The sequence below is a fragment of the Tachypleus tridentatus genome, chromosome 13 (genome assembly GCF_004210375.1).
Source record: "Tachypleus tridentatus isolate NWPU-2018 chromosome 13, ASM421037v1, whole genome shotgun sequence".
Taxonomy (NCBI): domain Eukaryota; kingdom Metazoa; phylum Arthropoda; class Merostomata; order Xiphosura; family Limulidae; genus Tachypleus; species Tachypleus tridentatus.
Genome location: NC_134837.1, coordinates 117213532 through 117228365, shown reverse-complemented (window position 1 = coordinate 117228365; position 14834 = coordinate 117213532). Strand labels below are relative to the sequence as shown.

The following is a 14834-nucleotide window of genomic DNA, read 5'->3' as shown; positions in this document are numbered from 1 at the left end:
AGTGAACCAACTGAAAGATACATAACCTATTGAAAAAGACTTATTGATTGATTATCATAGTACAGTTTTCCTCATAAATGTTATGCTTCCAGCCAGATTTTTTTTAATAGCTTTGACTACTGTTTACAACTGGTATGAATAAACAGGCATGATTGGATTGACCAAAAAAATACAAGTACTCTTTGATGGTCCCTAGAATTTAATGGTTTTTGCAAATAGCCATCATTAAATTTCAGTCCTGATCAATAAGAAGAGCTAAAATAATATTATTGTGCTAAGAAAGGGTTAGCTCTTAAACTTTTATGGTAAAACTCTCACAGAGTTTTCACTGATAGATAAATATGTAACAATAACTGTAAACTATAATGTTCAGATAACAAAGGAAGTAACTGTAAGAGAACAAATTAATCTTTGTAGCTTTCCATCAACAAATTCTTATTACCTTAACTTATCTTTAGGTGAAAGATGCCAGTGAAAGTTCTGGATGTAATAGAGATTACTTTCAAGCATTCGAGGTCGAACCTGAACCAACAAGGTGACTAGAAGAGGTATCAAATCATCAGATGTCAGGACAGAGGTTTCTGAAAATATAACAATACCCATTTTAACTGTACCAACACTGTGACCAAAATAAAAACTAAATTTGGAACAAGACATGGATACCAAATTAAAAAAGCATGGAATAACTTGATCTTATGACAAAGAAATATATTTATTTAAACTTTAGTTAAAAGGATTAAAAATAACGTAACATAATCTAAAATTTAAAAAAGAATCAACACATCAATTGTTAGCTAGTAACATTAATATTCCAAAAAGAATTAAAGTATGTCAAGTGTAGTTGGTCACTTGGTTGTAATATAGATGTTGTTTAATGGTCTATATACTTGAATTGATGCATGGTTAGTTAAGGAATGCTGTTTATAACATTTTACCTTGTAGCTGAGAGAAAGGACACAAAGGTGGATTTTCTTGAACTAACTGTTTCACTTCTTCTGATATCAATTCCTACAGTAGATAAATATTTATAACTCTTTCTTTGCTGTTGTGGAAAACAGTTATGTTACTTTGAAATAACTTAGCTATGAAAGGCAAAACAAAACTACTGTTACAAAACAATACCAATCACTCAAACACAGTTAATTTCTATACAAACCTGGAACACAATGATCAATCATATGACATGAAATGATTATGATGGTCATTTAGCTATACTCATAAATAAACATTTAGTCAACATAGTTTTACATCTTTACAGTTCATAACATTTCATTTCAGTAGCCTTTAAGCTAAATGAATAATTATATGCATTTCACACCATGACTTAATGTAAGATTCCTGATTATCATAACAAGTTATAATTCATAAAAAGTTTATGAAAATAAATTTCATAATTTTTTTCCATTCTAACATTTATTCCAATTCATTTTTACATAGTCTATCACAATAAATACATTCCATCTATAGGTAAACTACTGCACTGTAAATGATTGAATGAACAAGTTTTGGCCTACTTTGTGAAGTAGTTAACAGTGTTGACTTATGTACTGATGACCTCTCAAAGTCTCTGGGAGTGGATCAGTAACATCCAGAACCATCCTTTGGAAGGTACACCAAAAAATTATCTGTTCAAGTTTTTACTGTGTCATCTACTACTTTCTCAGTGCAGAACCACCATGCAGTACTTACACTATTGCTAAACATCTTGAATTGATTGTGGCCAGAAGAACAATCATCAATACTATATGCAGGTTACACTTTAAGCTCTATAGCCTTGGTGTTGTGCAAAGTTCATAGAATACCTTGTCAAAAAATTATGTGGGCCACTAACTGCAGTACAGTAGACCTACTTGCACTAATAACTTCTTATACAAGTACCAGAGGTTACTGCTTCTATACTACACTATTCTACTAGTGCTGGTTGGAATTAACCTTGCTAAACAGTCCTTCAGTTACTCATCATGGGGCTTCTAAAGCATTAACTTGGCATCTATCAGCCAGTGGAGTCTTTTGCTTCATGATTTGCATCTGCTATGGCATAAACAGCCACAGTTTCAACTCCCATTTAGTATCTTGGATCAGGTTATTCCAAGAAATGAGAGGGTCTCACCATGCATTGAAATAGTGTGTTCAAGTTTTCATGTTGCAAACCCAAGTGATGAACTATGACAAAGTTATATTTTTGCAACACTGCCATCCACGCATGATTCACATAGACAGTGAATTTTTCTATGACATAAGTGGCCATGAATGTTTTAGAAAAATGACTACTACAAGTAGTTCTTTTTATAATTGTGCAATATCTGTCCATGAGCCATGAGTGTGTGATTATTATATATGGCTATGTTTCACTCCATCCCACAACTGTAACAGCACTGTTTTTACTTCATTGTTAGTAGCATCAGTGTCCAACAGAACTTACTGTCCTGGTGTGAATACACCAGCACTGGGACATCCACTAAAATAAACTTTAGGGGTTAAAATTCTTGATTACATTCCTCACACCATCTTAATTGCATAAATTCATTAAGGTACATAATAAAACCACTATCTTTGGGAAGTAGACCAGAAATCATCAGTAATAAGATGCAAAACCAAGTAAAATTTGAGCTTCACTTTTCATCATGGGTTGAAGACAATTTGTCACCTCAAGTATCTTAGAATATTCTTTTGAAACTTCATCTCTTGCCCATTAACATGACCAATACATTCCACCTGTATTTGCATCAGTGAACTCTTTCCTGGTTTCAGTTTCAAGTCTGCTTTGTGTATGTGTTAGAATACCATTTCTAGGTTCTAAAAAACAGAATTGAAATGGTTGGCAAAAACCAAAAGATTGTCAGTGTAAGTTAGAAAACTCTCTCATCGCAAACTCAATAAGTTGCTCAAAACCAGCTGGTGCATCACACAGATGGAATAGCATAACATAAAATTATAACAAGTTATTTCTTCTGTTAAAAGCATTCTCAGATCTACTCTTGTTATTCAGCTCAACTTGACATTATCTAAATTACAGATCCTGGTGCTGAACTAATAAAAATATTCTAATGCATACAGGTAATCATCTATTTTTGTTAAGGAAAGTGTATCACCCACTTAAAATAAATAAAAAACCCTAACATACCTCTGAAGTCTTCTTTTGTCATCCTCTGGAACACTGGGAGCATAATTTGTTTCATTTCATTCAAAGAAACTGTGTAGCTGGCCAAGGCTTTTTTATGAAGTCCAAACTAGTTCCAGATGGAGGCTCCACTGATATTATGCACTCCAGAAAGGAACAATCCACAAGGGCTCTGACATTTAGCTGGGTGGTTTTCTCTTCGTGAAAGAGAAATAAGCTACTCAGAGTGGCTAGATAAAAGCTCTACACTACCCTGGGTATCATTAACTGTTGTCAAAGTTCCATGGAAATAACTCTCAACTGATAGGAATGTAAAAATCTTTCACCAATGACACATTTAGCCTTTCTCCACTGGTCATTTGCAGTGTGGACCACAGCTGGAGTTATAATGATCTGACTGACAACAGCCTATGAATTCTGTAAAGACTTCCTTGTGTGATCTTGGTCTTGCCAAATGCAATTTCACTTCAATAACCCTCATTTATCTGAATTTCTTCTATTCTAAAATCAATATTTAGAGGCAAACTATGATCCAGTGGCCTGAGTGCTCCAGACATGAAAAAAATCCCCAAGATTATGGCTGGTTGCATACTATGTCCAGAAGAAGGTCCCATAAATAAGGAGCCAGGAAATAGGTCTGCAACAATATGGCATCATAACACAAAAGATCCTAACAATAAAGAAAATATGTTTGCATGGCCAGAGCCTAAAACAACAGACAGGCCAATGTAGAAGTGAGCAGGGAGAGGATGTCCCTACAAAAGCTCTCAGAGTTCCTGTGAAGAGCCTCGGACTGGAGATGGATCGAGGAAAGGTACAGTAACTGAATCATCATGGCAAGATTAAGACAGAAATACCAGGTACCTGTTAGATGAATAGGAGATTTGGGACCTGTTCCCCATACAGGCAGAACTGAACCAAACAACTGTTGGGGCAAAGGGGCAATGGGAGGAGGCAAAGATTGTCTCATATAACAATCAGTCTCCCAGAAAGACTCGCTTTCTCAACCCACAGCTGCACCATCTACGTCAGAACCTAATGATGACCAAAGAAGGTCGAAACATTGTTTGCTCCTCTGCGTAAAACATTTTCTCAACCCGAATGAACCATTTTTACATATATATATTTTTCTCTACAAGTGGGTTTTCTCGACATCACTGAGTTGAAGACTTACATATAAATCTACATATTTAGCTTTATTAAACATTAATTTACATCATGACTATATTTAGCTTCATTTTGTCTTTGGGAAGAAGAGACAGAATCTAAACATAACTTGAACACTGTTCTAGATATTGAACCAAAAGTACACAACATTTAGTAAAATATTTAAAATGCCTATTACTTTTCACTGCTGTCTGAATTTGTTGAATAAAACAATTTGCAACACTTAGAGACAAATAAGTTCTTGTTTTTATCTAACTCTGTTTTTTGCAGGTTACATGGCTCACCAATATTGTTTCTTCTGTGTTGGAAACATTTCTTATATATATATATATAGTACGTTTCATTCTTTGTTTGAAAACAGGATAAGAATCAATCTGGTCTTTTAGTTCATTCTTACTCTACCAATATACAGAACACATACTTTTCCATTTTTTAAGTTTAAAAGTGGAACTACCATGCAGATTTTCAGGTACAGGTTAAAACCTAATGCACATCTGTTGAAAAAGCACATATAGTAAACTGAGCAATAAGAGCAAAAATGTTTAAATCCTGATATTGTATGCACAAGAACCTAGAAAATCTTGAACCTTGTTTACGTTCAAATCACCGCAACTTCATTTACAGCACGTTTTTGTTTTTTTCAATTTCAATAAGCCTCAAAATTAACATGGTGTTTATCCACAGCTTTTTCAGGCCCAAAAGATTTAACCAAAAAATGCCCATACTTTTTTATATATTCAAAATTGGATATGAACATTAGGTAACAGTAAACATATTTCAAACAATATTTTAAAAGTTAAATAAAAAGTTTTGTATAATTGTGAAACTTGACAAATGTTTTTAAACCATGTAAGATTACCTATTTTCTATTCAATTTCAACAAGGATGAGGGTGCACTTGGTCATTTAAAACATTATTAAGACTATATTTGATTAGTTAAAACATCAGTATGACTGCTCCTGATCAATTTCCCTTATTAAATTTAAAAAAATAAAAATTTTCTCATAAAAATTTAAAACATACCAACGTAGTTTTCAGACAGTGAAGTTTTTCTGCAGGAGTTGTTTTTCCATCTAACGATGCCAATTCCACTTTCTATATTTGAATGAAAACGAAACCAAATTATGCTCCTTTATGAAAAATTATCCATTTAAGCCAATCCTACTTATAAAAATACCTCAGAAATTGTTTGTTTTTAGACACAACAGCATTCATTTCTCATAGTATCCTTTACAAGTTGAATAATATTATGTAACTGATAATACAAATACCTTTTATTTTACACTTTAAAAGGATCAGCTGTTAGTTACTTCCTATATGTGACATGATAAAGGATCTTTAATTTACTTACTGCTCTAGGTAACTGACAACAGAAACGTTCTTTCACTCCCAACTGATCAGCTGTCAATTCCATCTTATACAATTCTGTTAATTTCTCTGACAAATACTTGTCATCAGCAGCAAATTTCCGTTGTACGATGCTAAACAACTTCTGATGAACATAACCCATTACATAGCTGAAATCAAACAAAAATACAAATACAATTATCAATATACTATTAGTCAAGCAATATGCCTTTACTATTTCAGGTCATTAATTTCAATTCAACAAAAAAAGGTTTCACTTGGAGAAACTAATGTAATAACAAATGGAAAAGGTTGGTGGTCATACATTTATCTATGACTAACAAATGGAAAAGAGTTATGGTCATACTATCATCTACGAAAACAAAATAATTTCAAAAGAACTATTACAAATCTAAGTGCTTAGAGTAAACTATATATAAAACTTTGCGGTAATAATATATAACAACTTACTTTTCTACAATAGCTGATATTTCCCTAGTGTCATGAGGAAGTAGTTGGGGGGAGTGTGAATGTAAAATTTCCTGAAAAGAAAAAAAAAAGGTATTTTACCCCACACACAAATGAAAGTTTTTATTGAAAATACTATCTTATGAATTCACATCCAATCTTTCAGTTACTCTAACTCAGAGTTTCTTATAAAATACAATGATTAAAGCACTTAATGTGATAAGTACTTGATTTCTCTTCTACACATTGAGACATTCATGCCTTATAAATTGCTTTTTAGTCTATCAAATTTGTGGACAATAATACTAGTTCACAAGAACATTTCTATACTTATTCTTGATTAAATGAGAATGAACTGATTCATCAGGTTTAATTTATGTTCTGTAAGCATTGAGTATCCAACCTGGTCAATCATTTCTCCAAATTTTCATGTTGATCTGATATCAGTACCTAATTACCAGCCAAATAGTTGAAATTTTCTTATCATTTACTTGGAATAGTATAACATAAAAAAATTAGGGAGTCATTAATCGCAAATGAACGAAGAGAAGGTCAATTAATTAATAATTTATCAAAATGGAATTGTAATGGCACTAACAAGTTTCTTTTAGTAATTATTACAAAAACTAATAAACACCTTGGTTGTCAGTAATATAACCTCATGTTTGTGTTTGATGTTTTGCAAAGCATGTGATTCTCATTGTTAAAGTAAGTTGAAATAATTTCATATGGTTAAATAAATTCTACTGTTTTCTAATTTATCAATTTAGTCTTTACCAATCTTAAGCAAATCAACTTTAATCAGCCTTTGAGTTTAAGTTGGCTGATGGGTCAATGAAAAACACAACTAGTTGCATGAATTGGTAGGAACTGTATTAGAGAAACCTTGAGGTAGAAATGACCTCAACCTATTCTCATACTTTAAAAATGGGTAAGAAGCCTGGATTGCATAACCAAAGCCTAAGCATCAATAAGTGAATGTTCACTGAGCTATTTTTAGTATACAGAACTGCCATTGAGATGAACTACAAGCCTTTTAACATTCAATTCAAGTTGCCTGTCATCAGCTGATCCTAAGGAATTGGAGAAATATGTCATGAAACAAGAGCATAAGCCACTCAATTTGAGCGCTGTTGCTAGTGGTAAGGCACATAGGATCTTGGGTTGTATTTACTAAAATACTGAATACAACTCTAAATAAAATAAGTTATCATTTATAGATCACTGGTTAGGTCTAATTGCAATATCATATTCAGTCTTTGGTACTTTACCTTAATAAATAGCAATAAATTATTGGAAACAGTTTAAAGGCAGGCTAAAAGATGATACCTAAGGTAGAAAGGTTATCATACAAGGACAGGTTAAGATCTCTAAAACAGTTTTTTTTCTTACAAAAAGTAATGTTAGAAGAATCTGATTAAAATGTTTAAGGGAACTGACAGTGTAGGTATGTCATCTAGTTTTCATATTAAATGATGAGAAATTGTAGGGCCAGGGGATAAAAAATAAACAGGATGATTGGCTTTAGAATAGTTTTCCATCAGATGTGAATGATAAGATACAAGTTTACAGGAAAGTTTGATGAATATTTAAATTATCAGGGCTGGATTTGAGTTGTTTCTGAGAAAAGGATGGAATGGTATCAATTGATCAACAAGACTCTTGTAGTCCTTAAACATTATTAAATACTTAGCAATCAGCAACCCTACCTCTTGAAAAAAAACTTCATATTTGTTTTAAAATATTTAATATAACAACTGTTTCCTTACTGATCCACATATATCAGTCAGTTGGCAGAAAATTTATTTAGTAGGCATAGGTATCTTTGTTTAACATTTATGTAAAACGATATTTACATTAGTATACCATGTTAAGATTATCACTTATCATTTACTGAAGCTACATAGCAATGTTCACTTTCTTATTAGAATATTTTATACAGTACTGAAAATAATTATGAAAACAATAAGGAAAGAAGGCATAAAAGACACTATAGCAATTCCACTCCTCTATCACATGCATAAAGTGAACTTCACTAAAGTACAGTCATGTAGTGGTAGATTTTTACTGTTAACATACTGTTATCCAACCAACCAGAAAATGCTATATCAGTATAAAACATATAAAAGTAAGAGTAGTTATACTATGACCAGTAGTAGTAGTATGAATATAGTTGCGGTTCCTACTGATGAAATACACCACGATAAGCATGATCAAAGTTTGGCAGGTTAAGTATATTTAATGTACAAAATCATAGCAAGACTCAGTTTTCTAGTATAAGCTGTATGCAAAACTTTGAAGACAGTAAGTGAAAGCAGAACAATTAATGTTAAAAAAGGTAAAACATATAACCAAACCTTTCCAAAATTGATGTTAAGCAACTCAAATATTAACAATTTCCAACAAAGAAAAAGCATTTCCAATAGATATTTATAGATAGTTTTCTTCAATTCATGCTATTCTCTATAAGCACAATTTTTTCTCATCAATAACCATGAAGCTCCCATCAACATCACAGTGTGAAATGAGGTAAACATCTAAAGAAAAAACATTTGGAAAATGTTAATTTTCAATATATTTCACTTCTGTAAATAAAATAGCTAGAATCTTACACTGCAAAAATGGAGGAGCCGGTACAAAAGTTACGTAGATGAGTACCCTTTAGAAGGTACCCATATAAAACACATGAAGTGTGATACCCTATACCACAAACATTTAGAGGTGCATCCATGGGAGACCATGCCCCTTCTGTACCAGAATAGATTCATTGCCCACAGTGAAGATATGTTACCAAATAAAATGAAAAGGAAGCAAATCCAAGAGGGGAAAAGGATGTACTTGATGATATACAGTGGTTAGAGTTTCTCAGACTGTATGTGATAGGCTAACTCTAGTTCTGCAGGATGTACAAGGAAAAGCAAATTCTATACTGGCAACCTTTACAAGGCATGTGCTCAAATCCAGTACATAAGTAATGTCAGGACACCTCGGAAATCAACATCCCAGCAATGGCAGGAAGAAAAATACAAATGTGGTTAGTTAACTCCAGTCCAAACCAGAAAACATCAGGAATTTTTCATTCATTCTATGGTAGAAGGAGGCCACTACCAACCACATGTGTAAGGATTTATGTTGGCTGGTTCTGCACTTATCCAACACCAGAATGCCTGGGAACCAATATCCAGGTAGTGGTAGGATAGGGAAAAGCCAACCAATGTGGTGAAATCCAGGTGGTTAATTCATCTGTTACAAAAACCAGACAACAATGGTAATTTTTGTTATGTCCATAGTAGAAGGAGAGTACACACTACCTACACAAACAAAACACCACTGGCATACTCTCTACCAAGTGAAAGTGGTCACACTGGGAAAGAAGCCTCCATGGACCACCACCATCACAGCAGCTACGAACTGGTAAGACTCTCGTACTCCACTAAATGAAGAATGGACTGTAATGGGGAGTCAGGAGGAATACATCACCTTAAGACTGTGCCATGGATTGACAATGAAAACCCTATTTTGAAAAAGCAGACCAGTCCCAGTTTATTTACCTAGGACCAGAGGGTTAACTAGCTCTCAAAGTATTACTTACAAAACTCCATGTGTTGAAACATTCTGGAGTGGACCTTATTTAAGAAGCAATATACCACGAGAAAGCCTTCAGCAGCTTTGTAGAGCATCTCATTTCATCAGTGAACATTACAGACCTTAACCCTATGAAGTCCAGTACCATTTTCAAATCCCTTGTTGCACATATCACAAAATGTTACTGAGTTGAGTCACATTCAAATTTAATTAATCCACTTTACTATCAATGTATTTTAAAGAAAGTAGCAGTAATAAGCACATTACAATTCAATGTCTTATATTATTTAAGTTTTTATTATTTTATTTCAAAAGAAATTGCTAAAACAATAAAAACTTCACATTTGTTCTCACTCAAAGTGCAAGTTGCTATAGCATCTGAACTTTAGACTTTATATACGAAAAACAATCATGGTTAAAAAATTTTTCTCTTGCTATTAATAAACCTGATATACATTCCTAGAATTAGTCTCATAAGAAATTTCCAGAGTTCAAGCTATAGCATGAACTCTCGCAAAATAGAAGCTGTGTTATTAAAATGGGAGTTTTAAGTTGAATGGCATGCTTATAATCAACAGAAAGAACAGATTCCACTCTTGAAGATCATTACTGTACCAGGAAATATGTACTTGTACATCCATTTTCATATGTGGGGAACTGAAGCTAAGTCCATTATTGACAATGGTGTCTGTAGAAATTTGCAATTTTTTCTCACTTTTTATGTATTAAAATGATAAACAGTTAATTTGCATTTAGGTTTTATTCTTATATTTCAATTAGTTATGATTTATCCTTCTTTTAAAAATATTTATTTGAAAGGTTTAATAATATTTTAAATTATTCTATACTTTGAATCTCTAAAAACGATTTGATAAACTTACAAGTACAAGAAATACTATTCAAGGGAAACTGAACTGTCTTGCTAAAGTTAATGTTACATTTCCTACAGGTATTTACTAATGTGACATAAATAATCAAAAATGAAGAATAGGAGAGGAAAATAAAACATTAAAAATAAATTATAAGTGAAAAGATAAATATGTGAAAGTATGCATGTGGCCCAAAGAAGATATTTTTATGTTATTCAGTGAAAAGTTAAAAGTTTGTACATATTTCCATTTCTTTAATTTTATACATTTTATTGCACTGACTGATGACAACAGCTAGAATTAGTGATGCTGTAAAGAAAATGGCAAACAAGATATAAACATTTACCTTCAAAAGAACTTTTAATGTTCTGAAGATTATACAAGTAAATGTAAAAACCGAAAGCTAAAAAGTAGTATTTTTATACTTTATATGTGCAAGTGAATTATTCAAAATCTGAGTGCAAATAACTACATTAAGTAATGAACTTTTATTTTTAAAAGTAGAAAATATCAAGTATTTTATGTTTTGAAAACAACATATTTTCAAGTAAGTTCTTGTCATTTTTCAAACAATTTCACCCTCTAATTTATTTTCATAACAGAATATGACTACAGCAATAATACCTTCACTCTGATAGTGTAGCCAGGTATCATTAAGTTAAAAGTTGTATAGTATGGATTTAGATTTAAGTATACTATGGTGGACATTGTTTGCCACTCAACAGAATCCTCAGACATATATAAATAGATAACTGTAATGGGAGGAATATGTAGAATAGTAATGGGAGGAAGTCAATATTCGGAAGAAGAAGAGAATGCCAGATGATAATGTGTGGGAAAAGTATGTGATGTAGTCCATACACCAGCCCCTATGAAATACTTCAACGTATGACAGAAGTGAAGAGCCAAAAAGAGTACAGGATGTGGTGAATGAATAACTGAAAGAGTTAACGTGAATCAACATCCAATGAAGTATAGGCCAAATGGATGAGCTGCTGTGGCTAGCCATCCTTTGATGGTAACAGAAGAAATATCATGATGAGATGAGGAATTCCAAAGAATCAACAGCTGGAAGCATGAACACCATAAAGTATCAGACTGAGCCAAATAGTATCAAATCACACAGATGAAACAGAAAAAATTATTTGTAGCAGAACAAGAATAATAGTGAAAAATAAAAGAAAAAATACAAGAAACAGCAATGGCATACACATCATATCTTCTACTGTCAAATGCAAAATGTGAAAAACAGGACCTATGCAAAAAAAAAGGTATAAAAACAAGAGACTAGAGGTTCAAAGTGAGGAAGGATAAGGGTGTGGAGAACATCACTCAGGTCCCAAGCAGAAATGACCCTAAGATGAGGAAAACAATGTATAGAAAGGCAAAAAAGTATACAAGATAATAATCAAAAAACCCAAAAGTAGTAGGTACAGCTATTTGATAAACAACTATGGACAAAAGCAATAAATCTTGGCAAAATAGCCTACAAATAAATTATGGAAAGATGGTGGATAAAAGGAAGGAAAATAAAAAAGCATGATGTACAGATCTACTATAGAATTTATGTCTTTGTTATGGATAGACAAGGAAGGAGAAAAATCACCAGACAACACCCACACGTGAAGTCAGATGGGATATGGGAGAGTGACAGGTAGAAGAAGATGGGGAAAAAGCAAGAGAAGATGCAATAGTGGAAATCATGACTGGCCAATGTGCAGTTGTCAAGAAGAATCAACATGGAGTAACTTGAATGAGGAAAAACATGAGGGAGAAGACAAATAGGAAGCTTGACATTAATAAAATGCTTGGACCAGTCCTGCCTGAATGCTCACACAGTCAAAGCTAAGTGAAGAAGAACAGATGACCACAAAAGAAGAAGTAGAAAGTTGAGTGGCAAAAACATCAAAAACAAGAGTATCTAGATGAGAGTAAAGCCACTTCAACACCAGAGGATTGAGGAACCAATCCATAAGTATTATCTTAGCAGACCTTAAGAGATAATCTACAACAAGATTCATAGCATCCAGAACAGAAGAAGTGAATAAATGTACTTCTAAAAGGAGCTTAATAGTATGAAAACAGAGAAAGAAAGACAGACTGTCCTCCTGGCGAGCTACAAACAAGACAATTGTAGAGTTAACTGCATGTATCATTACCAGACATCTAAGAACAAACATAAAAAAAAATTAATCAAATCTTGATATGCTGCTAAACATTCTAGAAGATGGATAAAAAAAAAGGTCAATAATTCATGATACCACAACATAAATTCATGTGAGAGTCTAGACATGCCCTTCCATCTCATCAAGGAGGCATATGGAAACAGAGAATCCTAAATGAGAGAAAGGAAGAGGAACACTCACTACAGGAGTAATTTTATCAAGTCACCAGTTGAAGACTTTCATTAATGAAAGACAAAGCAGAATGGCTAAAAGTGAAAGATCTTAAGAAAGCATAAAATGATTATGCAGTGTCCATTTTAGACATCACAAAGGATATATGGTATGGGAATCCCAAGTCTCCAAAAGAGAAACTCCAATACACTAATTGAAAAAGAGGATATAGTAAAGAAAACTAACTGCTCAAAAGAGAAAAGTTACTGACATTTATGAAATAAGAATGAGGAAAACAAAATCTACAGATGCAGAATGTAATAAAAATGAAAAATCCAACATTTAATATTTCCATAACAGTCTTTGTAGATATTAAGACTAAAATCACCTATATCTAAAAAGTTCATGACCAAAAAAAGGCACAACATTATATACAAGTGCTACATCTACAGGGGATAACTGTGCACTATATACTTTAGAATAAGTAAAATGCACTAAGATGGTGTGTTGCCTAAGGGTTGTCACATGCTCATTTGCATGCTACAATGCAACTATAGCAAGTGTATATATGTGATGTTAGGTGGAAGCCTCAAGGTTAGTGGTGAGCACATATTTTGCAGATAGAGGGCAGCACAAATCAAGGAAAGCTATATTGTGAAAGGAGATAAGGTATTGTACTGAAAATTTTCTGAATGTCATAATATGAAATCGGGTGAAGATCTTGCCACTTACATTGATGCAAATACAAAGGTAAATATTATACTTAGAACAATAAGATAAGTTAGCACAAGAGGTTTCAATGGACATAAAGCTGCACAAAAACCATGATGAAAAATGAAAAAAGAAAGTCAAACCAAAAGGCTGAAATGGGTATTGGACCATAGAAAGTAGAATAAGTACAGCTTTATAGATAAATCTAAGTTTAACCTGTTCAACAATAGCAAACAAGAGTTTGTTTGATGGTAGGATGGAGAATTGTGTAGTATTCATTGTACAGTGAATTTTCAGTGAATGGTGGTGGGAGATCAGTACAAATTTAGAGCTGCATCTCAGCCTAAGTTTTGGTGATTCATACAAAACTGATGGAACCCTGTCTATTAAGAACTACAGGCAGTTTCTGATCCATTACTTCTGATTGTGTTTTATTAAGAATGTATTGATTTTCCTATAAGACAGTGATCCTAAACATGCAGTAAACATGGTAAAATGATAAAACACTTTTGGAACACTCAGAACTATGGCTTAGCCTACAAAACATCTTACTATTAATGCTATTGCACATCTGCATAGAGTGAGTAGATTAAAATGCAATCAAATATAACTTGGCTGAAATGTAAGGAGTTATAAAGGAATATTTTACAGTCCTACATTTATTGCAAAGTTGTTTTCTCTCTCTCTCTCTCTGGCAGATTCTTTTAAAGTATATGGGGAAATAATTCAACATCCAGTCCACATAAGGATAATAATTTAGTATATTTCCTCCATTTCATTTTACAAGCTTTATTCTTTGGTAAATTATATGTTTATGACTGATGCTAGCTGCATTCAATTAACATAATGAATAAACCTATCTGTACAACTTCATTGCCATAACACAATGACTGATTCACTCGCATTCTAGAAATGACTACTATCTTGAAGCAACTTTACAATCAAATGTTCTAGAACTTTTTAGGTTTTCTAGGCTTATCGTATTAATATTTTGATCTTAACTCTTAATACCATCATTACATTCAACAGCTCTCTCTAGCAAAAAAAAATAAAATAAAAATATACTTTATAACACACTGTCAATTATATGGGAATAAACAAGGTGTAATGATCTTCATAAAGCAAAGGGTTCACATACAAAACACTAGATCATTGTACAACTTATTCACTTTTCTTCTGTATTCTCTGTGATGACTATGATGTAATATTAATTTATCATCAAGTTCCCCT

At 32.7% G+C, this 14834-nt stretch overlaps 1 protein-coding gene across 2 annotated transcripts in view; it reads right to left on the bottom strand.

Annotated features, from left to right (window-relative positions):
* LOC143238805 (ankyrin repeat domain-containing protein 27-like) overlaps positions 1 to 14834 on the bottom strand; it is a 75949-nt gene that overhangs the window by 21434 nt on the left and 39681 nt on the right. For both annotated transcript variants that reach the window (XR_013020774.1, XM_076479350.1), the window contains exons 9-13: positions 6107 to 6177; positions 5640 to 5805; positions 5312 to 5383; positions 936 to 1008; positions 443 to 581 (exon numbers count right to left, since the gene is read on the bottom strand). Coding sequence is in view for 1 of the 2 variants with exons in the window: in XM_076479350.1 (XP_076335465.1) it covers positions 443 to 581; positions 936 to 1008; positions 5312 to 5383; positions 5640 to 5805; positions 6107 to 6177 (521 nt within the window). In the remaining variant the exon portion in view is untranslated. The remainder of the gene's footprint in view (positions 1 to 442; positions 582 to 935; positions 1009 to 5311; positions 5384 to 5639; positions 5806 to 6106; positions 6178 to 14834) is intronic.